The 27,252-nt window shown below is 46.1% G+C and overlaps 1 protein-coding gene across 4 annotated transcripts in view; it reads left to right on the top strand.

The window, feature by feature from the left end:
- Window positions 1–27,252, top strand: part of DENND6B (DENN domain containing 6B) — a 108,459-nt gene that overhangs the window by 11,974 nt on the left and 69,233 nt on the right. For 3 of the 4 annotated variants that reach the window (XM_073579258.1, XM_073579259.1, XM_073579260.1), the window contains exons 3-4: window positions 1,717–1,759; window positions 10,410–10,519. The exons of the other annotated variant lie outside the window; for it this stretch is intronic. In XM_073579258.1, coding sequence (XP_073435359.1) covers window positions 1,717–1,759; window positions 10,410–10,519 — 153 coding nt within the window. The remainder of the gene's footprint in view (window positions 1–1,716; window positions 1,760–10,409; window positions 10,520–27,252) is intronic. 4 annotated transcript variants of the gene reach the window in all.

Raw genomic sequence — 27,252 nt, 5'->3', positions numbered from 1 at the left:
CAGGTCTGCTATGTACTACGCCGCCTTTTTCTGATATGGAAACTAGTACTTTTTGTAGCGCTACTGAATGATTTTAACTGGTGACAGCTACAGTCCACCAAGTTGTATACAACTCAATGTATTGCTGTGAGGTGCAGCTCAAGCCACTATAAATAGTTAAAATCAATTGGTAGGGAGTGTAGCCCAGGCCTTCAAGGGAGCTGGTTATGTCCCCAAAGCTATTATCCTGCAGATATAGGGTTAATGTGCAGTTAAACAGCAATCCAATATTGTCAGGCTGCTTTTCTGAAAGCATGGTTAGGACACATTCACACCTCAGTGTATTTGATCAGTATCTGTAAGTCAAAACCAGGAGTGGGGGAAAAATCCAGAAGTGGTGACGTGTTTCTATAATACTTTTCCTCTGATTGTTCCACTCCTGGTTTTAGCTTACACATACTGAGGTAAAATACGTACCAAATACTGAACTTGTGAACATGGCCGTACCAGGAGAAAATTATCTTTATTCCTCCTAGGATCTGACGGCTTTCAGTCATACAGGCATGCCCGAAGCAGCTACAGTCATAGATCACAACATTGTGAGAGGCGGATATAAGCACGCCCTTACATTCTGATTGACAGCTTGCTGTGCATCTGCTGTAGCTGCCCAAGGTACACCTTTACGACTGAAAGCCGGTAGCTCCTGGGAGGAATAAAGTTTGTATTCTCCCAGTAGCCACTCTTTCAGTAAGGCGCCTGGGTAGCATTGTAATGCTGTTAACCTGCAGATTGTCCCTATATTTTCAGGTTAATAGCATTTGGTGACATGCCAGGTTCCTTTAAAGCAGCCACACACAGGCAAGCATGTCTGATGTCTGTAACCAGATAGTTTTGTGGGCCATATTTGGTCCTCAGGCCACTGCTTGTGCACCCCAGCTAGTTTGTGCTCATTTTCCCCAGTGAAAGCAGTCATGATCAGTACAGTTAAAGGAGTTTTCCGTTTTCTGAAAACCCTCTTCCGTAGACGTAGTCTGTTTAAAACAAAGGTGCTATACTCACCCTCCGAGCTCTGAGTCTCTGCCACAGAGTCCATTGCTGAGTCTATCCCTCTGCTCCCGGTGTCTTATCGTCTGCAGCACTAACATCACGTTGACAGAGCTGCAGCCAATCAGTGACCTTAGCAGCTCGTGCCATTAATGAGTGCATAGTAACTGTTGGCTGCAGCATTGTTGACGTCAGCGCTGCAGGCAGTAACAGACACGGGGAGCAGAGGTGGAGACTCAGTGCTGACCCCAGGGATAGTGAATAAAACACAGTATACAATCCGTTTTTTTATGTATCAGTTGTTAATCTTTTACAGAACCATTTACATTTTTCTATGCTACAGAACTGTAATGTATCCGGAAAAATCACATGCCACTTTGTTTTTTTTTTCTCAAACCCATCCCATTTTGGAGTGAAATTACAGCATGCTGAATACAGCTAAGAAAAAAAAACGCAGATCTGCACCGCTTCATTGAATAACATTGGTTCGAAGGCAATGCAATTTTTTTCTGTTGTTGCACTTGCCGAGTTTATACGCAAGTGGGAACGAGGCCTTAGTGAATGAATAAGAGCCATGAGACTCCCATAGTGAACATCCTAACGTACATTTAGTGTACACACACGTTTTCATCGCTTGTTAGTTTCGTGTGACATATAATGCTAAATATGTCTCTCTACCTTTGTATGTTTCAGAAAACCAGCATCTGTTATCTGTCCTTCCCAGACTCATATTCAGGTAGGCAGAACAGTCACAAACGAGCACAAAAATAATATATAGTAATAAGTAAGCTCTTTAGAATTTTTTACTTTAGACAATATACCGTCATCATGACCGAAAGTGTTGGCACCATAGAAATTGTTCTATAAAATGAGTATTTCTCCCAGAAAATTATTGCAATTACACATGTTTTGTTATACACATGTTCATTTCCTTTATGTGCACTGGAACAAAACAAAAAAAAACAGAAAAAAAGAACTGGGCATCATTTCACACAAAACCACAAAAATGGGCTGAACAAAATTGTGTCACGTGGGGCTTAGTCCCACTAAGGCTGTAATACCCGGGGGCCCTGTGATGTCCCTATAACTAGGGGAAACCCTGTCTGACCCTCAACCCAGGGTTTTTGCTGATGGTGCAAATGCCTGAGCCTCCAACCTTTCCTTTGTCTCCTGCTCAGCCCTGCACTTAACCCTCCACCCTCCACCCAGTGAGGAGACACACCACCAAAGCCCCCACACAAATAAAGACAGACAGGGGGAACTTAAACTGCACTGCGCCGCACACACACAGGAATATACAGTAATGTGAACAGGGCACAACTAAACACAAATATGGGAAGGAGAAAGGATAACAACGGATCATACGACACCAGATACGAATCTCTCTCTCTGCAACACCTCCACTCCAGACCGGAACCACTTGGTATGAAACACAAGCTATAATCGGCGACGCCTATGGGCCAGTATGACTATTTAAAGACCGTGGGCGTGACTAACCATCCAACCTGGTCTCCAGCAGGATTAACCCCCGAGAACCTGAAGATCAGGCCGGCGCCACTGAGGCTATAGTGGCTGGAGGTGGAACTACCTCTGCCTGCCGGACGCTGTGGTGTGAACAGCGTCTGACATGACATTACCCCGTCTTCTACGAGGGACCTCCGGACCCTTAAGACTCATAGGACCCGGCTTGTCCGGATGACGACGGTGAAAAGAACTGACCCGCCGATCCGCATGTATGTCTGAGGCTGGAACCCAAGACCTCTCCTCCGGACCATACCCCTGCCAGTGCACCAAATACTGAAGAGTACGGCGTACTACTCGAGAGTCCACTACCTCGGCGACCTCAAATTCTAAATCGCCATCCACCATGACTGTAGGTGGCATCGGCGTCACGTCCACAGAGCCTACCACCTTTTTCAATAAAGCTCTGTGAAACACGTTGTGTATCTTGTACACCGCAGGAAGTTCCAACCGATACGCCACTGGGTTAATGATGGCAGAAATCCTAAAAGGCCCAATAAACCTTGGACCCAGTTTTAAAGATGGAATTTTGAGTCTTATGTTCTTCGTAGCTAACCACACCCATTCACCCACACACAGGTCCGGACCTGGCACACGTCTACTGTCAGCCACCCGTTTGTACCTGGCACTCATGCTCAACAAACGCTGTTTCACCCGCCTCCAGACTGATGACAATTGGGCTCCTAGCTGATCCTCCTCCGGGACACCCCCTGAGTCACCCTGACGTAAGGTACAAAACTGAGGATGTTGACCGTACACACAAAAGAATGGAGACTCTCCCGATGACTCTTGGCGGTGATTATTTAACGCGAATTCGGCCAGAGGAAGGAAAGTAGACCACTCCTCCTGGTTGTCGGACACAAAGCATCGTAAATAATGTTCTAGATTTTGGTTCATGCGCTCAGTTTGTCCATTAGACTGTGGATGAAACGCCGATGAATGTGACAACTTGATCCCCAAACGTGAGCAAAAAGCTTTCCAAAACCTCGCCACAAATTGCGTACCCCTATCAGATACTATGTCCGACGGTACTCCGTGGAGTCTGACCACCTCCTTCACAAATACCTGAGCCAACGTCTTAGCATTGGGCAAAGAAGACAACGCCACAAAATGTGCCATCTTTGAAAAACGGTCAACCACCACCAGGATGACCGTGTTCCCCGCCGAGGCTGGCAAGTCAGTGATGAAATCCATGGAGATTTCTGTCCATGGCCTATTGGGAACCCCCAGAGGCTGTAGCATGCCAGCAGGACGGGTACGGGGTGACTTAGCCCTAGCGCACGTGATGCAAGCTGCCACGTACGAGACCACGTCCTGCCGGATTTTGGGCCACCAGAAACGACGCGATACCAGCTCTAAGGTGCCCCTCACCCCTGGATGACCAGCCAGTACCGAGTCGTGGTGTTCCTTCAACACCTTAAGCCGAAGATGCAGGGGTACAAATGATTTGTTGGCGGGAAGTCCTGGTGGTACCTCCTCTTGGGCCTCGGCAATCTCCGCCTCTACCTCCGTCGTGAGAGCCGAGACCACTACCCCTTTCTGGAGGATGGGTACCGGCTCTTCCCGAGGTTCTCCCCCCGGAAAACACCTAGACAAAGCATCCGCCTTGGTGTTTTTAGCCCCGGGACGGTAAGTCACCAGAAAATTGAAACGAGTAAAAAACAATGCCCAGCGAGCCTGCCTAGGAGACAGACGCTTGGCCGACTCCAGATAGAGCAGATTCTTATGGTCGGTGATGACTGTGACCTGGTGAGCCGCCCCCTCCAAGAAGTGTCGCCATTCCTCAAAAGCCAGTTTGATGGCCAACAACTCCCTGTTGCCGATATCATAATTCAGTTCGGCCGGCGACAGCTTCTTGGAGAAGTAGGCGCATGGATGCATCTCGCTCAAGGACGAGCCTTGAGACAGTACTGCCCCCACTCCCACCTCCGACGCATCAACCTCCACCACAAAAGGTTTAGACACGTCTGGTTGCAACAGAATGGGGGCTGAAGCAAAACTATTCTTCAGACGCTCAAAGGCCCGTATAGCCACCTCAGGCCAGTTCGCCAGATCGGCACCCTTTTTTGTCATGTCCGTGAGCGGTTTGGCGATAGTCGAAAAGTGTTTTATAAACTTCCTATAATAATTCGCAAACCCAAGGAACCGCTGGAGTGCTTTCAGACTCTCCGGCCTCTCCCACTGCAGCACCGCTTGCACCTTAGCGGTGTCCATTTTAAACCCGGCTGCGGACACAATATATCCCAAAAAGGGCAACTCCTGGACAAAAAATAAACATTTTTCCAGCTTAGCATAGAGCTGGTTCTCCCGGAGCAACTGTAATACCTGCCTGACATGCTCCAAATGAGTGTCCCGATCGCTAGAATAAATGAGGATATCATCCAGGTATACAATCACAAATCTCCCCAGGACATGAGCAAACACATCATTAATAAAATGTTGGAAAACGGCAGGCGCGGTGGTCAACCCAAACGGCATAACCAGACTCTCAAAATGACCCTCAGGAGTGTTAAACGCCGTCTTCCACTCATCCCCCTGACGGACCCTTATGAGGTTATACGCCCCACTGAGGTCCAGCTTGGAAAACCATTTCGCCCCCGCTACCTGGTTGAACAAATCCGGAATTAACGGCATAGGGTAAGGATCACGGATAGTAATCTGGTTTAACTCTCGGAAATCCAGACACGGGCGTAACCCCCCATCTTTCTTCTTAATGAAGAAAAACCCCGCGGCTACAGGCGAGGACGAAGGCCGGATGTGTCCTTTGCTCAGACTCTCCGCGATGTAGTCTTTCAGAGCTTGTCTCTCAGGACCAGAAATATTAAACATCCTGGCCTTAGGTAATTTGGCCCCGGGTTTTAACCTGATCGCACAGTCATAGGCTCTATGTGGAGGCAGTTCTGAGCCACCCTTCTCAGAGAAAACATCAGCGAAATCCTGCAAAGCCTCCTGCAGGCTGGGCGTCACGGCGGACACACATGTGGCCAAGCAATTGTCTTGGCAAAAACCACTCCATTGTACTATGTCCTGAGTTTTCCAATCAATTACCGGGTTGTGTCTGGACAACCATGGAAAACCCAGGACCATTTGTGCTGGGAGATTACGGAGGACCCTACATGTAACCGACTCAGAATGTAGGACCCCAATGTGGAGTTTCACCTCTGCCACAAACTCCGTAATCTCCCGTTGAGGGAGGGGAACAGCATTAATGGTCACCACCTGTATGGGGTGAGGAAGTTTTTCAATCTTAAACCCGGCGGTGTGTGCAAACTCCTCATCTATGAGATTGGTGGCGGAACCGCTATCCACAAACACTGATATTGGTAGCTCTCTGCCCGCGATAATAACCTTGGCAGGGAGCATACATTGAGATACCATCATGGAGGACATGCATACGCTCAGTTGGGTCTCCTCCATACCCTCTGAGCTTAACAGTTTTCCGCCGATGTGACCCTCTTAGGTAGTGCCGGGCAAATGTTAATATAATGACCTCTTTTACCACAGTAGAAACATGCTCCGGGCTTCCGGAATCCCGGAGCGCGACGCTTAACCTGTGCCACGCCAGCAATCTGCATAGGTTCAGGGGACTCATCTACTTCAACCACACTTGCACCTCTGCTTTCCCCCAGAGGTAGCATCTCCTGTGCCCCCTGACGAAAACAGCGATCAATACGTATCACCAAACTCATGGCAGACTCCAACGATGCCGGAGACTCATACATCAGGAGGGCTTGTTTAACCCTCCCTGACACCCCATGCATAAACTGGCTCCGCAGCGCTGGGTCATTCCACTGTGTGTCTACGGCCCAGCGGCGAAATTCCGAATAGTCCTCTGCCAAGCGCTCCCCCTGGCGGAGGGCGCGGATTTTAGATTCTGCTAGAGCCAGTCGGTCAGGATCATCGTAAATGAGCCCGAGGGCAGAAAAAATATTATCAACAGAATGAAATGTAGCAGAGTCAGCTGGTAAGGAAAATGCCCATGCTTGGGGGTCACCACTCAGTAATGACAACACCAGCCCTACCCGCTGGGCCTCATTACCTGAGGAGATTGGCCGCATGCGGAAGTATAACTTGCAGGCCTCCCGAAATACGACAAATTTGCTGCGATCCCCTGAAAAACGTTCTGGCAGCGGAAACTTCGGCTCTGCCCCGATACCTGCAGATGCCGTTTGCACCTTCGCTACTACCAGGCCCTGCTGCTGAACTGCCCCTTTCAACTCGGAGACCTGTAAGGACAGCGCCGCCAACTGGCGGGTTATGGAATCTAATGGATCCATGGACTCCTGAAAAAATGTGGGCCGATTATAATGTCACGTGGGGCTTAGTCCCACTAAGGCTGTAATACCCGGGGGCCCTTTGATGTCCCTATAACTAGGGGAAACCCTGTCTGACCCTCAACCCAGGGTTTTTGCTGATGGTGCAAATGCCTGAGCCTCCAACCTTTCCTTGTCTCCTGCTCAGCCCTGCACTTAACCCTCCACCCTCCACCCAGTAAGGAGACACACCACCAAAGCCCCCACACAAATAAAGACAGACAGGGGGAACTTAAACTGCACTGCGCCGCACACACACAGGAATATACAGTAATGTGAACAGGGCACAACTAAACACAAATATGGGAAGGAGAAAGGATAACAACGGATCATACGACACCAGATACAAATCTCTCTCTCTGCAACACCTCCACTCCAGACCGGAACCACTTGGTATGAAACACAAGCTATAATCGGCGACGCCCATGGGCCAGCATGACTATTTAAAGACCGTCGGCGTGACTAACCATCCAACCTGGTCTCCAGCAGGATTAACCCCCGAGAACCTGAAGATCAGGCCGGCGCCACTGAGGCTATCGTGGCTGGAGGTGGAACTACCTCTGCCTGCCGGACGCTGTGGTGTGAACAGCGTCCGACATGACAAATTGTTGGCACCTTTCGAAAATTGTGGGTGAACATCTTTGTTTCAAGCATTTGATGCTTGTTCAAAATCACCTGTGGCAAGTAACACCTGTGAGCAATATAAAAATTATACCTGAAACAAGATTAAAACATGAGAAGTTAACTCAAGGTTTGCATTGTGTGTGGGTGTGCCACACTAAACATGGAGAACAGAAAGAGGAGAAGAGAACAGTGTGAAGACTTGAGAACCAAAATTGGTAACGCTTTTCCAAAATTATGGGTAAATAACTTTGTTTCAAGCATGTGATGCTTGTTCAAACTCACCTGTGGCAAGTAACAGGTGTGGGCAATATGAAAATAACACCTGAGATCAGATTAAAAGGGGAGAAGTTGATTCAATGTTTGCATTTTGTTTCTGTGTGCCACAATAAGCATGGAGAACAGAAACAGAAAAAGAGGAACTGTTCATAATTAAGAAGTTTTCAACCCATGGCACTGTAGCCAACATCCCTGGAAGTGGATGACAGAGAAAGATTAATTATTATTATTTATTTATATAGCGTCATTAATTCCATGGTGCTGTACATGAGAAGCGGGTTACATACAAAGTTATAGATATCGTTAACAGAAAACAAATTTACAATGACTGACTGGTACAGAGGGGAGAGGACCCTGTCCTTGCGGACTTACATTCTATGGGAATGAAAGGTGGCAGCGCAGGATAGTCCCGATGGTGAATAAGCAGCCACAATCAAGTTCCAAAGAAATGCAAGCTGTACTGCAGGCTCAGACTGAATCAGTGGCAGCGCAAACTATCCGTCGATATTTGAATGAAATGAAACGCTATGGGAGAAGACCCAGGTGGACCCCACTGCTGATGAAAAGATATAAAAAAAAGCTAGACTGCAGTTTGCCAAAATGTATGTTAATAAGCCAAAATCCTTTTGGGAAAGCATCTTGTGGACAGATGAAACGAGATAGAGCTTTTTGGTGAAGCACGTCATTGTAATGTTTACTGAAAACTGAAAAGAACACAGTATCTACAGTCAAATATGGTGGAGATTCAAAGATGTTTTGGGGTTGTTTTGCCTCACTGGCACTGGATGCCTTGGCTGTGTGCAAGGTATCATAAAATATGAAAATTACCAACGTATTTTGAGTTACAGTGCCCAGTGTCAGAAAGCTGGGTTTGCGTCCTAGGTCATGGGTCTTCCAGCAGGACAATGACCCCAAACATACTTCAAGAAGCACCCAGAAATGGTAGGGAACGAATCGTTAAAGAGTTCTGAAGTGGTCAGCAATGAGTCTGCATCTAAATCCCATTGAATACCTGTGGAGAGATCTTAAAATAGCTGTTGGGAAAAAGCACTCTTCAAATATGAGAGACCTGAAGCAATTTGCAAAAGAAGAGTGGTCCAAAATTCCAGTTGAGAGGTGTAAGAAGCTTGTTGGTTGATGGTTATAGGAAGTGATTGATTGCACTTACCGTATTTTGCGGATTATAATATGCTCCCCAAATTTTGGGGAGGGAAATAGGAAAAAAAATTTAGTAAAATGGTGGTGCGACTTATAGTCCGCATTTACATGGGGTGAGGTGGTTTGTTCAGCTACGGTGAAGTGGGGTCGCAGGAGGCATGGTTGCTTCTGCAGAGAGCGGGTAGTGGGGGTGGCAGGAGTGGGGTGATGCGGGCCCCAGGCTGGGAGGAGGGGGTGTTTGGCGGTGGGAGGCTGCAGCGGGCCCCAGGCTTTCTGACAATGTCAGGAGTGCCCGCTTTTCCCATCCTCTTCACTGCGGTGGACTTCTGGAAAATGGATGCTGGAGGCAGATTAAGCGCAGATTGAGATCTCGGGATCTCAGAAAATCCATTGCAGTGAAAATGAATGAAAGTGTGAGGATTCCCGACATTTTCTGAAAGCCCAGGGCCCGCCACAGCCTCACATCGCACTGCTTCACACCCCTCCTTCCAGTCCGGTACCGGCAGCATCGCTCCAGTCCCGTCGCCGCCTTCACCGCTAGCTTCCTGAAGTAGCGTCCTGGGACCTCGCTGCACCCAGTCCTGGGACTTCCTGCAGCAGCCTCCTAGGATCCTGCTCCAACACATTCGCCTTCCCTCCTCCCACGGTAAGCTACATTCGGATTATAAGATTTCCTTCCCAAATTTGTGGGAAAAAAGTGAGTCTTATAGTTTGAAAATTACGGTATTTATTCCGAAGAGTGTGCAACCAAATATTAAGTTGAGGGACCCAACAATTTTGTCAGGCCCATTTTGGGGGTTTTGTGTTAAATTATGTCTCATTAGCTTTTTTTTTTCTCTTTTTTTGTGTTGTTCCAATACACACAAAGGAAATAAACATATAAACATGTGTATAGGAAAGGATGTATTATTACAATAAGTTTCTGGGAGAAATATTTAATTTTCTGGAACAATTTCAAGGGTGCTAACACTTTCAGCCATGACTGTATAATAAAATAGAATGTACCAAACTTTGTAGTTTGGGGCAGCATGGTCTAACATATATTTTACTATGTAACTTGTCATATGTGTAGGCTAGGGTCTTGGCTGAGGTTATTTATTGTGATTTTGTGTGGTCAGCCTTTTTCTATTTTGATATATTTATTTTGTATTTTATGGGTTACACAGAGTCTACCAAAAGGTTATGTGCTTTTGTGGGAATTAATTATTTTATTTTTTGTTTTGTTTTTCACTGTAACTGGATCTGCCGTAGAAGCAGTCCTCTGCACTCAAAGGTTTTTTGAGGTAGTCAATACCATCAAGTTTTCTAATGTAATCCTCTTCAGGAAATGTTCCATCTTTTGGAAGTTTTTGATGAAGTTTGACATTACTCATGCGTTTCAAGCACTGATTCTGAATAGTTTTAATTGATTTAAATCCTGTTCACTGACATAAATGAATGCTGAATGTGAACCTGTAAGTACATGTACTGTATTTTGTGATATTCCCACTGCAGGTTGTCTGGGGGACACACAGTTTACATTTCGTATGCGTCGCTCTTCAGGACATAGAAATTCCCTTCATGAAGATGAGAAATATAATCGAGATGCTCCTGTTACGCTGCAGGTCAGCTCAGTTATTGAATATTCCCTTCCAGGAATATTAGGCTTCTTTATACTGTATAGCATTACATGTTGGTAAGACTTTGTTCACACTGCTGGTGAGTTATTTTTACCATCGAGATAATGTTGTATTTTAATGGGAAAATTACTCTAGTTATATTTTCCTGTGTGATATAAAAATGCGAAGAGCTGACACACCCAAGTCTCTAGGATGCCTTCAGAATGGTTGCAAAAAAAGTTATAATAGATCTGTCATATGGAATATAGTCACAGGCACTCACGATAAATTGTGTTAATCATTTGAGTTACATTTATTTTTATGAAATTAATGCACTACCATATACATTGAATCCAGAGAGAAAAAATACACACACACCTATAAACTTGTCAGCACTGAAATTACAACATCAGGAAAGAAAATGTGTTGAAGTATGGAAAACACAGGATTGTATTTTTAACGATAAGAAAATGGAAACAACATTTTCAAAACATCTCAGTTTGTTTAGTGTCGAATATGAGCGCCACTCACAGAAATACACAGCTTCCACTGCCGACCAATGATGTCCCAGATTTGGCTGATGGAAGACAACTGCGGAGACACTGCAGGCCATGGTAGCACTTCTAGGCCATGTGTCCTAGCGTTGTATTTAAATTGACTCCTAGCACACATTATTATTATTATTATTATTATTATTTTATTTCTATAGCGTCAACATATTCCTCAGCACTTTACATTTTAGAAGGGAATTGTACAGCCAATAAAAGACATTACAGCATAGCAATAATCACATAAATCAACAGATACAAAGAGGAGTGAGGGCCCTGCTCACAAGCTAACAATGTATGAGAAAATAAGGGAGACACGAAAGGGGGATGGTAACAATTGCTTTCATTGTTCTGACCAGCCAAAATGTAAGACATCGGGTGTCCATGTAATTCTGCATGAACCGGTTATCAGCCAGAATACGTGAAAGTAAAGACACAGAGGGCTATTAATGCATAAAGCATGTGAGAACATGATACGAGGAACCTGGTTATTGTAAAAATGTTGAATGCGCCACACAAGGATAGTTAGATTAATGTGCTGAGGCGGTAGGCCAGTCTGAAGAAATGTGTTTTTAGGGCACGCTTAAAACTGTGGGTATTGGGGATTAATAATTATCCTGGGTAGTGCATTCCAAAGAAGTGGCGCAGCACGTGAGAAGTGTTGGAGACGGGAGTGGGAAGTTTTGATTATTGAAAATGTTAACCTCAGGTCATTAGCAGAACAGAGGGCACAGGTAGGGTGGTAGACTGAGACGAGGGAGGAGATGTAGGGTGGTGCTGAACTGTGAAGTGCTTTGTGGGTGAGAGTGATAAGTTTATATTGAATTCTGGAGTGATGGGTAATCAGTGCAATGACTGGCACAGGGTAGAGGTATCGGTGTAACGATTGGTGAGGAATATAATCCTGACTGCAGAACCAGGAGAGAACGGTGTCCTTGAGGCCGATGGAGTGGAGCATAGTGAGGAGGAGCTGATGATCCTCAGTGTCGAATGCTGCAAGAGATCCAGGAGCAGTGACCATTAGATTTAGCTGTTAGTAGATCATTAGAGACTTTAATGAGGGCAGTTTCAGTAGGGTCTAAAGATCGGAAGCCGGATTGAAGAGGGTTGAGAAGAGAGTTATCTGAGAGATAGCATATTAGATGGGAGTGGACCAAGCTTTCCAGGAGTTTAGAGATGAAGGTGTCATGATCCAGGAAGGGGTTTTGTCTTTTGCCCGTTCTGGTCAGACAGGTGTTAATTGTTTCTGACTCTCTCTGGCAGAGGGCGGCAATTTAGTGGCCACTCGACCTAGGTCCGGTGTCAGTTATACTCCTGCCCTCGGCAGAGTTAGTTGACCCCTTGCGTACATGTGCCTTGTGCCTGATAACTTGTTGCTTGTTTGGTTTTGATCCGGTTCCGTCCCTGTTACGAGTTCTGCCTGTCCCTCTTGTACTGCACTACCCTCTCTGTGTATGACTCTCTGCCTGTGACCTGACTACTCTCTGCTCGTCCCTCTGGTACCGCGCCACCCTCTCCGTGTATGACCTCTGCTTGTCTGACCTGAGTTTCCCTCTCCTTTACTACAGTATCCCTGTAGTAAGTATATTACATCATCTGCAGCAGTAGGACGCTAAGCCCCGCCCCCTGCAGTCACATGATCGTAGGTCCTTGCACTCTTTCCTAGTTTCAGCGTCACAGGTCCTGTCTGCCTGAACTTTCCCTGCAGTTTCGGACCCCGGGCCCTCCCGTAGTGTGGGTAAGTCACCCTGTTCAGTCGTGGCAGCTTGCTGACGCTGACAGGATCCTGACATTATAACTGACCGTTACCTTTTTTTTTCTACTGTGTGTGTGATGGAGCCTATGCACGCTCTTTCTTAGCAGGTAAAGCACCTGACTCAGATGTCTCAGAAACTCATTGGGGAACAACGAGTCCTGGCTCAGTCTCAGCAGCTGATCGCTGACACTGTGCAGGAGGCTTTATCATCGGGGGCTCAGGATGTTACACTAGTTTCCCTTGAGTCCCCGGTTAAATTGCTGGATACCTTTTCTGGAGATAAAAAGGAATTTAAAGTTTTCAAGCAGGGCTGTAAGCTTTTTTTCTCATTAAGACCGCACTCTTCTGGGGATGAAAGTCAGAGAGTGGGGTCATTATATCTCTGTTAAGGAGAGCCCCCCAGGCCTGGGCTTTCTCCCTTCCTACCACTGCCCCTGAGCGTATGTCAGTGGATGCATTTTTTGAGGCCCTGGGGTATATTTATGATGAGCCTGATTGGGTGCGTATGGCTGAGGACATGGTGACAGAGGCGTAGCTAGAGCTTTTGCCGCCCGGGGCTGTTCCTCAATTTGGCACCCCCCCGGGCAGTGAATGGCCTGCACGGATGCGGGGTCTGGAAAGGAATAAAATGGCCGCGCTTAGGAGGGGGTACCGGCCTGGGCGGTTACTGGTTAGGGATGTTAATGATTAATCACACAGACATTCTGACACACTGCCTGCTCCCAGACAGCACAGACAGTAATGTGCAGGCTCAGCTCCGCCTCCTCTGCCCCTGGCCACAGTATAAGTTACACTTACACAGGCTGCCTGCGGCTGCCTGCTGTGTGTGTGTGTGACTGTGTGACACTGATGAAGGAAGCCGCCCGCAGGGAGAGCTCAGCAGCTGACTGAGCATGGAGGGAGGCTGGGGAGAGGCAGAGCATCCTCCTCCCAAATGGTGAGTGACCCACCTGCGCCTCGGCCGCCTCCACGCTTCTCTCCCACAGCACAGAGAGGAGGAATTTCTGCTCCTGCCGTGCTGCGCCGCCCTCACACACGTGCCGCCTGGGGCGGCCCGCCCCCCCCCACACCCCCCTTCCTACGCCACTGCATGGTGATGAGTGTATGTCAGGGGAAGCACTCAGCCGAGTGGTTTTGCTCAGAGTTCAGACGCTGGGCTGCTGAGGTCTTTTGGGATGATGCCGCCCTCCAGGGCTTGTTCCGTAGAGGCCTGTCTGAACATCTGAAAGATGCCTTGGCACTTCACCCTCCGCCTGATTCTCTGAAGGATACTATGACACAGGCCATCCGAATGAATCACAGGCTACGGGCGAGAGGAGTAATGCAGATTGAGACCCCGTTATTCTCCCGCAGAAGGGGCGCCAGTCCTACATTGGAGACCATGGAGATGGGAACCATCGACCTCAAAGAGAAAGAAAGAAGACGACGGCGCTTAGGAAAACTGTGTTTTTACTGCGGTGATTCTGGACATTGGAAAAAGGACTGTCCCTCCTGCCCACCGACTAACGAGTGGCTGAGTCTGGGTGATCATCTTGGAGGTCACTCAGACTCTCAGGTACCCCTTTCTTCATTTTCTAAGATACTGTTAAAGGTGGAACTTGGTGTTAAGAACTGTTTTTTCCCTACTTCGGCATTTGTGGACTGTGGGTCATCCTTGAACCTGATTGACTCCAAGCTGGTGGCCAGCTGTAGATTAGGGACAGTTAGGTTGGAGACTCCTATAAAAATAATGGCCATTGATTCTACACCTCTCACCAAGGACGGTTTCCATTTTGTTTCTGAAGAATTCACCGTCAGGGTGGGGGCCCTTCACCAGGAGCGTATGTTATGTTTTGTTTTGGATAACCTCTCTACTGGCCTGGTGTTAGGGTTTCCCTGGTTGGAACGGCATAACCCGATTATTGACTGGGGTTCCCGGGATATTGTTAAATGGGGACCTAATTGTTCTGAAAGATGTCTTGCTACTGTGTCTGTGTCGTCCGTTGGTCTGGAAGGTATTCCGGAGTACCTGAAGGACTATATGGACGTTTTCTCTGAAAAAGAGGCTGAAGTTTTACCACCACACCGCCCATTTGATTGTGCCATTGACGTGGCGCCAGGTGCTAAATTGCCCAAGGCCCGCTTGTATAACCTCTCGGGTACCGAGCGGGCTGCTATGAAAGAATACATTTCCGAGAGTCTCCGTAAAGGACACATTCATCCTTCTGTCTCTCCCGTGGCGGCAGGGTTCTTTTTCGTAAAGAAAAAGGACGGTGGATTGCGCCCATGCCTCGATTTTCGAGAGTTAAACAAGATAACTGTGAGAAATACCCCCTCCCACTTATTCCTGATTTGTACAACCAGTTGTCTGAGGCTAAGTAGTTTTCGAAATTGGATCTACGGGGAGCATATAACCTTATCCGGGTACAGGAGGGAGATGAGTAGAAAACTGCTTTTCTCACTACTGAAGGGTTGTTTGAGAACTTGGTCATGCCTTTCGGTCTGACCAATGCTCCAGCAGTCTTCCAAAATGTCATCAATCATGTGTTCTCTGATTTTATTGGGCGTTTTATGGTTGTGTATTTGGATGACATACTTATCTACTCACCTGATAAACAGGCTCACATTGGTCATATTCGGGCGGTTCTCCAAAGGCTCCGGGAGAACTGTCTATTTGCTAAGCTTGAGAAATGTTTATTTTTTGTTCAGGAACTGTCTTTTCTGGGATTCATTGTGTCTGCTGAGGGGTATCGCATGGATCCTAATAAGGTGCAGGCCATTGTCGATTGGGTTCAACCTTGTGATTTGAAGGCTCTGCAGCGTTTCCTAGGATTCGCTAATTATTATCGCAAGTTTATAAGGGGGTTCTCACAGGTAGTTAAACCTCTCACAGATATGACTCAAAAGGGGGTCGATATCAAGAATTGGTCAGCCGCAACGATGGCAGCGTTTCAGTTTTTAAAAAAATGTTTCATGTCTGCTCCGGTTCTTATTCACCCGGACCCGTCTGAACCATTTATTGCTGAGGTGGACGCCTCAGAGGTGGGGGTGGTGTTATCCCAAGGACCCGCCACTTTGACTAATTTGAGACCCTGTGCCTTTTTCTCTAAGAAATTCTCCCCTGCGGAGAGAAACTATGATGTTGGGAATCGAGAACTTCTGGCCGTGAAGTTGGCTTTTGAAGAATGGAGGCATTTTTTGGCGGGGGCTGTCCATCCTATTACCGTGGTTACAGACCACAAGAACCTAGCTTACATTGAGTCAGCTAAAAGGTTGACTCCTAGACAGGCTAGATGGTCACTTTTTTTTTCCCGATTCCAGTTCTCCATCACTTTTTGGCCAGGATCCAAAAATGTCATTGCTGATGCCTTGTCATGCAGTCTGGATCCAGTGTCTCCCCCCGAACCTCCATCCTCCATTCTTCAGCCTGAGATGGTGGTGGCAGGTATCTCTAATGTGTTGGAGTGGGAGATTCGGGAAGCTCAGTCTCTTGCCCCTCCGACTAAGCCGGTGGATAAACTTTTTGTACCAGTTCAATTTCGTCTCAGGGTCCTTCGGGAGTTCCACGACTCAGTTCTGGGTGGACATCCAGGGATCTCGGCTACCCGGAAGGCCATCGCTAGGATATTCTGATGGTCTTCTTTATCCTCTGATGTTGGGGAATTTGTGTCTGCTTTTGGTGTATGTAACCTTGCGAAAACACCCCATAACCGGCCGGCCGGGGAATTGGTGCCACTGCCAATTCCTGATAGACCATGGACCCATTTGTCCATGGATTTCATCACCAATCTTCCCCCTTCCAAGGGTAATACCGTCATTTGGGTAGTGGTGGACAGGTTTAGTAAGCAGGCACATTTTGTACCCTTGGCGGCTTTGCCTAATGTGGAAACATTGTCCAGATTGTTTGTTGAGCATGTGGTGCGGTTGCATGGGGTACCCTTGAATGTGGTGTCTGATACGGGGGTACAATTTGTTTCCAGATTTTGGAGGGCATTTTGCAAGAGGTTGGGTATTGGTCTGTCTTTTTCATCCGCTTATCATCCAGAGACTAAATGGCAGACTGAGCGGACCAATCAGTCTCTGGAGCAAATTCTGCGTTGCCTGACCTCAGCCCGAAAGGATGATTGGTGTACTGCGTTACCTTTGGCCGAGTTTGCGTTTAACAACCGCATTAACCAGTCTAAGGGTACATCCCCCTTTTTCTGCAACTATGGGTTTCATCCACATATTGGAGAGTTCTCCCTTTTGGACTTTGGGTGTCCTGGGGTGGATGAGACTATCCAGCGGTTGGGGAGGTATGGCGGGAGGTCCAAAGTAACATTACGAAGGCTCAGACTAAATATAAGTTTTTTGCAGACTAAAAACCGGTCCATGGGGCCGGTGTTCCAGGCTGGGGATAAGGTATGGCTGTCTACCAAGAACATAAGGCTCAAGGTCCTCTCTGCGAAGCTTGGACCTAAATTTATTGGTCCCTATGAAATTACCGAAGCGGTTAACCCGGTGGCTTTTCGGTTGCGTCTCCCGACGTCCCTACGGATCCCCAACGTTTTCCATAGGGCCCTTTTGAAACCTGTGGGGTCCTGTGGGGAGGGATCATCGTCTTCCCCGCCACCGGTTTTGGTAGACGGGCAGTCTGAGTACGAGGTGTAACGAATTGTTGACTCTAGGTTGGTCCGTTGCGCTCTTCAATATCTTGTGCATTGGAAAGGCTACGGTCCTGAGGACCGGTCGTGGGTTCCTGCCTGATCAGTTCATGCGGATCGGTTGGTCCGGGCCTTTCATGCCAGGTATCCTGAGAGACCCGGGGGTCCAGTGGCCCCCCGTTGAGAGGGGGGTACTGTCATGATCCAGGAAGGGGTTTTGTCTTTGGCTCATCCTGGTCAGACAGGGGTTAATTGTTTCTGACTCTCTCTGGCAGAGGGCGGCTATTTAGTGGCCACTCGACCTAGGTCCGGTGTCAGTTATACTCCTGCCCTCGGCTGAGTTAGTTGACTCCTTGCGTACGTGTGCCTTGTGCCTGATAACTTGTTGCTTGTTTGGTTTTGATCCGGTTCCGTCCCTGTTACGAGTTCTGCCTGTCCCTCTTGTACTGCGCTACCCTCTCTGTGTATGACTCTCTGCCTGTGACATGACTACTCTCTGCTCGTCCCTCTGGTACCGCACCGCCCTCTCCGTGTATGCCTCTGCTTGTCTGACCTGAGTTTCCCTCTCCTTTACTACAGTATCCCTGTAGTAAGTATATTACATCATCTGCAGCAGTAGGATGCTAAGCCCCGCCCCCTGCAGTCACATGATCATAGGTGTTAGGCGTCGGATTTCTGTCGCTGCACAGCGAGAATCCCGATCCTTACTTCCAGCGGTCTCCCATTCCTCTCCAGCCGCAGAGGAGGTCGCTCATCAAACTCGTCGGTCCAGGCGCTCTGCCCAGACCAGCTCCATGGGTTTGCTTGCTGCTGCCACCTCTGGCGCAGCTATGACAATACATGCTGCTCAGCAGCGGGATTCTCCAGGGACTAAGTCCCCATGTTGGGCCACTGAGCATGCCCGTGGAGTGATCTCTCATTGGAGATCGAAGGTCACGTGCTCAGGTCCTGTTCGGATTGGCCCATCCAAGAAGCCAGGAAGGTCCCGGACGCTCGCGGCTATAAAAGGTTCGCATGGCCGCTCGGCCATGCGCTAGGATAAGACTGTATTTACAGACTATGTGGAGTGAGTGATGTATGCACGCATGAATGTCTCTGGTGTATGACTCATTAAGAAACCCCTACCCTTGGTACGCATGTGTTGTGCAACCTAGCCTGCTAGCGCCCAGGCTTAGGCGTAGGTAGGACAGAGGTTGAGTCAGGCATCAGTCCTCACCAGGGACTCGGCACGCCTCAGTGCACGTGCTCCATAGCCAGCGTCTATAGCGGCGTTCGCGGCAGCAACGCCGCGCGTTCAGTGGGCCTAGGACTCTAACCCCGTGTCCTTGGGGTAGAGTTCTGTGGCCGTACACTGTGCGCTCTTTTGGCCGGGCTCTGTGAGCTTAACAGGCTCCGGCATCTACGTTCAACGGTTGTGCGGCTCTGTGCATTAACAGAGTTCGCCCCTGTTCACATTGGGTGACGAAACCCACGTGTGACTGGTTTCACACCGCTTAATTCTTCCGCCATTACTTAGCAGCAGTGTACCACCTCTGCACGGTGGACCCCGGGCTGCGAACGCACCTTCTAATATTTTATAATTTGGTGCGTTCCGCCAGCCCTAACAGTAGGTCCTTGTACTCTTTACTACTTTCAGCGTCGCAGGTCCTGTCTGCCTGAACTTTCCCTGCAGTATCGGACCCCGGGCCCTCCCGTAGTGTGGGTAAGTCACCCTGCTCAGCCGTGGCAGCTTGCTGACGCTGACAGGATCCTGACATTAAGGAAGGTTAGAGACAGGTCTATAGTTGGCAGCACAGTTTTGGTCGAGGGATTTTTTAAGTAATGGATGTATGATGGCATGCTTAAATGAGGGAGGGAAAGATACAGAAAAAGAGAGATGTTGAATATTTTGGTTAGGCGAGTGGTTACAGCTGGGGAAATGGACTGGAGGAGATATGACGGAATAGTTTGGAGAACCTTTGGAAAAATGGCCGTACCACTGGTTCCATGATCAAATCATTGTAACACTGAACTGTTTGTGTACTTGGAATTAAAATTAGAGGGGTCGAGTACCGTACTTTATGCCACACCACACTATAATCCAGAGAATAGGCCCGGTGTGACTATCCATATGAAGGCCTCCTTATGACGTTGTCATGTGATATCGTCAGATTCCAAGCATTAGGTGTAACATACCAAGCCAAAGTTGTCCAACAGTGTCTACACAAACCATCAGAAGGTGTTTGCATTACATTCGACTATGAGATAGACATCTAGATATAGGAGATCCATTGACTTTACACTTTTGACTTTACACCACCAATCTCAAAGTCTATCGTGGTACAAAGCAAGGCAGCAGTGGAGGCAAGAATGGAGGCCTATACTCTTCAGCGATGAGTACTGGTTTTGTCTTGGATACAATGATAGCCAGAAATTGGTCAGGAGACAACATTAGTAATGCCGTGCAGAGACCTTCCAATGGGAACGTCACTCGGTTCCTACTTTTGGAATAATAGTGTGGATTGGCATAATGTACAGTTGTCAAACCTTGATAGTCTTCATTCCTGGTTACACTGACATCTTGGCCTTATTTTAATTTGTTTGGTCAACCATTTGTGTGGCAATTTCTCCAAAATGTCCCAGGAGTCGCTTTTTAACACTGCAACACCAGACTGCATGTGACTCCTGCTATTATTGCTGATACATGTACTCTCCTATAATTAAAGAGTTATTCCCTTACTTTTATATTGATTACTTAATCATTGTCAGATTGGTGGATATTGGACAACTGACATCCTGAATGACTAGCTGTTGTCAGGTGCCTTAGGGTATATGCACACGTAGTTTTTTTTGGGTGTGCGGATTTTGGAGAGAAAACCGCAGGTAAATCCGCAGGACAAAAGTCCTGCGGTTTATCTGCGGTTTTACACCTCATAATGGATGAGGTGTAAAACTGCAGCGTTTCTTTTCCAAAGTTTTATTCATTTTCAAAACAAAACAAGACAATAACATTGAGTTAATTGACGCAACAGACGTTAGATCATACAAAATCAAGTGCAAGCGCAAACATAGCGATCGAAGTAATGGATAAAGTACAATAAACGGTATGTCACAAATCAAGTTGAGGGACCACTTTGTTAAATAAAAATCCAACTGCAGCATTTCTGCACCAAACAATTGACATGATGCGGATTGTAAACCGCAGCAAAACCGCGCGGAAAAATCCGCAACATGTGCACTGCGTTTTTTTTCCATTGAAAATAAAGGTACTGTACAACTAAGCAGAATCGGCTGCGTTTCCGCAGAGCCAAAACCGCTGCGGAAACGCAGCAGATTTCACTACGTGTGCACATACCCTTAGGCTTGGTATGTGAGCATTCTGCATGGCAAAACATGCTACTATGGCTTGCAGACGTGTGCCAGAATATCCTCGGGTATGCAATCCACTGTTTCAGTGATGCTTTATCTCAGCTCATTAATATGCTATGGTTGTGGGAAGAGGGAATGGTGGGCAGCCCTTGAAGTAGCCACACAGAAATAAGTCACAAAGTGTTATTATATTTGGCAGTCTTGTGAATAAATTTATGTTACATTCTCTCAGTTATGAATACAGAGGCTATAATTTTTCCACAATCCTTTTTGAATCACGATTTACATGCAAGTGCTTCTCACTAAATGAGAATATCATCAAAAAGTTAATTTATTTCAGTTCTTCAATACAAAAAGTGAAGCTCATATTATATAGAGTCATTACAAAGTGATCCATTTCAGCCAATGAAAACCCAAAAGTCATTATCTCAGTAAATTAGAATAATTAATAAAAACACCTGCAAAGCTTCCTAAGCTTTCAGAAACGTCCCTTTAGTCTGTTTCAGTGGGCTCCACAGTCATGGGGACACACTCCACAAAGAGGGTAAGCCACAAAAGTTCATTGTTAAAGAAGCTGGCTGTTCACAGAGTGTTGTATCCAAGCATAGTAATGGAAAGTTGAGTGGAAGGAAAAAGTGTGGTAGGAAAAGGTGCACAAGCAACTGGGATAACCGCAGCCTTGAAAGGATTGTTAAGAAAAGGACATTCAACAATTTGGGGGAGATTCACAAGGAGTGGACTGCTGCTGGAGTCATTGCTTCAAGAGCCGCCATACACAGATGTATCCAGGACATGGGCTACAAGTGTCGCATTCCTTGTGTCAAGCCACTCATGACCAATAGACAACACCAGAAGCATCTAACCTGGGGCCAAGAAGAAAATAAACTGGACTGTTGCTCAGTGGTTCAAGGTGCTGTTTTCAGATGAATATAAAGTTTGCATTTCATTTGGAAATCAAGGTCCCAGGGTCTGGGGGAAGAGTGGAGAGACAGACAATACAAGATGCTTGAGGTCTAGTGTGAAGTTTCCACAATCAGTGATGGTTTGGGGAGCCATGTCATCTGCTGGTGTACATCCACTGTGTTTTATCAAGACCAAAGTCAGCGCAGCCGTCTACCAGGAAATTGTAGAGCACTTCATGCTTCCCTCTTCATTCTCCAGCAGAACTTGTCCACACTGCCAAAAGTACCATTACCTGGTTTAAAAACAACAGTACTCACTTTATAGCTGACACCCAGGATTATGTGTCAGGGGCGTTCATGGACCGCCCCAGCACGTTAACCCCGGCACACTGCGATCAAACATGATCGCAGTGTACCAGAGGATCAGGGAAGCATCGGGAGGGAGGGGACTCCCTCCGTGCTTCCCTGAGACCCCCAGCGCAGCGCGATGGCTGCTCTGTGGGCCTCCTTCCCTGCAGGTCCCTGGAGCCAATATGGCCGCAGGGGCCTTCGGGGTCCTGCAGGGAGGCGGTTTCCTCAGTGCCTGCAGAGCGCAGACATGAGGAAACCTTGTGCAGCACCTGTTAGATCGCTGATCTGACACAGTGCTGTGTGACATGTCAGATCAGCGATCTGACACATGACAGTGATGTCCCCCCGGGACAAGTAATAAAGTTAAAAAAAAAAAAAGTGTAAAAATAATTTATGAAAAATCGCTAAATAAATACGAAAAAAAAAATAATCGTTAATAAATTCATTTTTTGGAAATAAAAAAAAAGCAATAAAAGTACATATATTTAGCATCGCCGTGTCCGTAACGACCCGCCCTATAAAACTGTCCCACTAGTTAACCCCTTTATTGAACCCTTTAAAAAATAAGAATAAAAAACAAAGCAAAAAATAATGCTTTATCATCATACCGCCGAACAAAAAGTGCAATAACGCGCGATCAAAAGGACAGATACAAATAACCATGATACTGCTGAAAACGTCATCTTGTCCCTCAAAAAACGAGCTGCCACACAGCGTCATCAGCGAAAAAAAAAATATATATATCTCGCAGAATAAAGCGATGCACAAATAATTATTTTTTATATAAAATTGTTTTTATATAAAAGCGCCAAAACATAAAAAAACGACATAAATGAATTATCGCTGCAATCGTACTGACCCAAAGAATAAAACTGCTTTATCAATTTTACCGGACGCGGAACGGTGTAAGCGCACCCCCCAAAAGAAATTCATGAAATGCTGGCTTTTGTTCATTCTGCGTCCCAAAAATCTGAATAAAAAGCGATAAAAAAAGCCACATGCCCGAATATGGTACCAATAAAAATGTCAACTCATCCTGCAAAAAATAAGATCTCACATGACTCGGTGGGTCAAAATATGGAAAAATTATAGCTCTCAAAATGTGGTGATACAAAAACTATTTTTACAATATAAAGAGCCTTTTAGCGTGTGACAGCTGCCAAGTATAAAAACCCGCCATAAATAGTAAATCAAACCCCCCTTTATCACCCCCTTAGTTAGGGAAAAATAATAAAATGAAAAAAAATGTATTTATTTCCATTTTCCCACTAGGGCTAGGGTTAGGGTTAGGGCTGAGATTAGGGTTAGGGGTGTGTTGGGGTTAGGGTTGGAGTCTGCGTTGAAAAAGTCAAACGGTGCTCCTTCCCTTTCAAGCTCTGCCATGTGCCCAAACAGTAGTTTACCCCAACATATGGGGTATCAGCCTACTCAGGACAAATTGTACAACAACTTTTGGGGTCCAATTTCTCCTGTTACCCTTAGGAAAATAAAAATTTGGGGGCAAAAATATCATTTTTGTGGAAAAAAATATGATTTTTTTATTTTTATGGCTCTACGTTATAAACTTCTGTGAAGCACTTAAGGGTTCAAAGTGCTCACCACACATCTAAATAAGTTCCTAGGGGGTCTAGTTTCCAAAATGGGGTCACTTGTGGGGGTTTCAACAGATTAGGCACATCAGAGGCTCTCCAAATGCAACATGACACCCGCAGACCATTCCATCAAAGTCTGCATTCCAAAACGTCACTACTTCCGTTCCGAGCCCTGACGTGTGCCCATACAGTAGTTTTCTCCCACATATGGGATATCAGCGTACTCAGGATAAATTGGACAACAACTTTTGGGGTCCAATTTCTCCTCTTACCCTTGGGAAAATAAAAAATTGGGGACTAAATGATCATGATTGTGGAAAAAATATGATTTTTTTATTTTCACGCCCGGGTGTTATAAACTTCTGTGAAGCACTTGGGGGTTCAAAGTGCTCACCACACATCTAGATAAGTTCCTTGAGGTGTCTAGTTTCCAAAATGGGGTCACTTGTGGGGGATTTCCACAGTTTCGGCACATCAGGGGCTCTCAAAAGGCAACATGACACCCGCAGACCATTCCATCAAAGTCTGCATTCCAAACCGTCACTACTTCCGTTCCGAGCCCCGACGTGTGCACACACAGTAGTTTTATCCCACAAGTGGGATATCAGCGTACTCAGGACAAATTGGACAACAACTTTTGGGGTCCAATTTCTCGTCTTACCCTTGGGAAAATAAAAAATTGGGGACTAAAAGATCAGGTTTGTGGAAAAAATGTGATTTTTTTTTTATTTTCACGCCCGTGCCTTATAAACTTCTGTGAAGCACTTGAGGGTTTAAAGTGCTCCCCACACATCTAGATAAGTTCCTTGGGGGGTCTAGTTTCCAAAATGGTGTCATTTGTGGTGGGTTTCCACTGTTTTGGCACATCAGGGGCTTTCCAAACGCGACATGGCGTCCAATCTCAATTCCAGCCAAAAAAGTAAAATGGCGCTGCTTCCCTTCCGAGCTGTGCCATGCGCCCAAATAGTGGTTTACCACCACATGTGGGGTATCAGCATACTCAGGACAAATTGCACAATAACTTTTGGGGTCCTGTTACCCTTGGGAAAATAAAAATTGGGGGTGAAAAGATCATTTTTGTGGAAAAAATATGATTTTTTTAATGTTACGGCTGTAAGTTATAAACCTCTGTGAAGCCCTTGGGGGGTTAAAATTTCTCACCACACATCTAGATAAATTCCTTGGGGGGTCTAGTTTCCAAAATGGTGTGATTTGTGGGGTGTTTCCACTGTTTAGGCACATTAGGAGCTCTCCAAACGTGACATGGAGTCCGATCTGAATTCCAGCCAATTTTGCAGTGAAAATTCAAACGGCACTCCTTCCCTTCTGAGCTCTGCCGTGCACTGAAACAGTGGTTCCCCCCCACATATCAGGTATTAGCGAACTCAGGACAAATTGCACAATAACTTTTGCAGTCCAATTTCCCCTGTTACCCTTGGTAAAATAAAAAAATTGGACCTGAAGTAATTTTGTTTGTGAAAAAAAGTTAAATGTTCATTTTTTTTTTTAAACATTCAAAAAATTCCTGTGATGCACCTGAAGGGTTAATAAACTTCTTGAATCTGGTTTTGAGTACCTTGAGGGTTGCAGTTTTTAGAATGGTGTCACTTTTGGGTATTTTCTATCATATAGACCCCACAAAGTGACTTCAAATGTGATGTGGTCCCTAAAAATGAAATAGTGTTGTAAAAATTAGAAATCGCTGGTCAACTTTTAACCCTTATAACTTCCTAGCAAAAAAAATTTGGTTCACAAATTGTGATGTAAAGTAAACATGTGGGAAATGTTACGTATTATTTTTTTTGTGTGCCATATCTCTGTGAATTAAGAGCATAAAAATTCAAAGTTGTAAAATTGCGAAATTTGCCAAATTTTCACCAAATTTCCGTTTTTTTCACAAATAAACGCAAGTTATATGAATGAAATTTTACCACTAACATGAAGTACAATATGTCACGAGAAAACAATGTCAGAATCACCGGGATCCATGGAAGCGTTTCAGAGTTATTACCTCATAAAGGTACAGTGGTCAGAATTGTAAAAATTGGCCCAATCATGAACGTGCAAACCACCCTTGGGGGTAAAGGGGTTAAAGGTGTTTTCTCATGAACTAAGTTCACTTTAATCACCAGATCTTGGAATAAAAATAATTTCTGATGTGTATATGCATCAATAAAATTCTTAAAGGGGTTGTCTCATGAGCAACGTTTTATGTTAATCAATAGATCTTATAATAATAAATTCCACAATTGGATGTGTGTAAAGGCCCCGTCACACTAAGCGATATCGCTAGCAATATCGCTATAACGTCACTGGTTTTGGGGCGCAGCAGCGATATTGCTAGCGATAGCGCTATGTCTGATACTTACCTCCGACCGGCTCCCCTGCTGGTTATCACTGATCGCGCGAGAACGTCCTGGGTCGTTTCTCGTCGTCTGCTTCCTGCTGTGGCGACGAGCAACGCGTGGACGTGGGCAGGAGGACGTCTTCATCGCCTCATCTGACAGGTAAGTAGCGACCGCCGACCGCTGCTATGTCGCTGGTGAGATCTGCCTGTTTGGGTCATATCGTTGTCGGGATCGCTGGTGCATCGCCAAGTGTAAAAAAATGTCCCTGCGCTGAGATAGTCTTATACATGTGCCCCTGCTGTGTACTGTGTAATAGCCGTGTCTGACCGTACAGACACATAGTCTGATCATACCACAGCTCCTGGGCAGAGGAGGAAGCAAAAGTGGACTGTATACAGACATGACAGCAGGGACTCACAGCTGATTCTTTCTTTGAGGTAAAATGTTGTTTAAAATCAGGCAGAGAAATGTTTTAACTCAAAAAGGATCAGCTGTGACTCTCTACTGTTCTGTCTGTATATTCTCTTTTGATTCCTCCACTGCCCAGGAGCTGTGGTATAATCAGAATATGTCCCTGTACGGTCAGACACGGCCATTACACAGTACACAGCAGGGGCACATGTATAAGATTATCTCAGCAGAGGAACATTTTTTTACACACATCCAATAGTGGAACTTATTATTATAAGATCTATTGATTAAAATAAAACGTTGCTCGCGAGACAACCCCTTTAAGAATTTTATTGATGCATATACACATCAGTGTATTCTTATCAGTTTTGCAGGTCAAAATCGGCAAATAAAGGGAATCTGTCAGCAAGTTTTTGCTATGTAATCTAAGGAAAGCAGTGAGATAGGGGGTAAAACACTGAACACAACGATGTGTCACATGTCTGGCTGTGTGGTGGTGTTTAGTTAGAGTGAAGGTTTTATCATGTCATTGTCCGAACTACAGAAGCACATGCTCCCTGGTCCAACTCCGCCCCCTCATGTGATAAGCAGCTCACTGTCTACAGACAATGTAAAGATGGGTAGCAAAAACCTGCTGACAGACTCCCTGTAAAGTCTATGGGGATCTGTGTAAAAATATAACACAGAACACATATTTTGTACTTTAAAGTTCCATCTAAGCGTCATCCATTTTTAACCGTTTCATGGTATGTGCTAATGGATGAAAAAGTTCTGATAAACCAACATGCTTCATGTCAGATGAGAAAATAGTTGATGTCACTAGGGAGCAACTAGGACGATACATGAGAAATAAAATCTGTT

This window comes from Dendrobates tinctorius, unplaced genomic scaffold (genome assembly GCF_039654945.1).
Source record: "Dendrobates tinctorius isolate UK_male_01 unplaced genomic scaffold, ASM3965494v1 ptg000062l, whole genome shotgun sequence".
NCBI lineage: Eukaryota > Metazoa > Chordata > Amphibia > Anura > Dendrobatidae > Dendrobates > Dendrobates tinctorius.
Note: the sequence above shows the minus strand (reverse complement) of the source record. Positions and strands in the feature narration are given on the sequence as shown.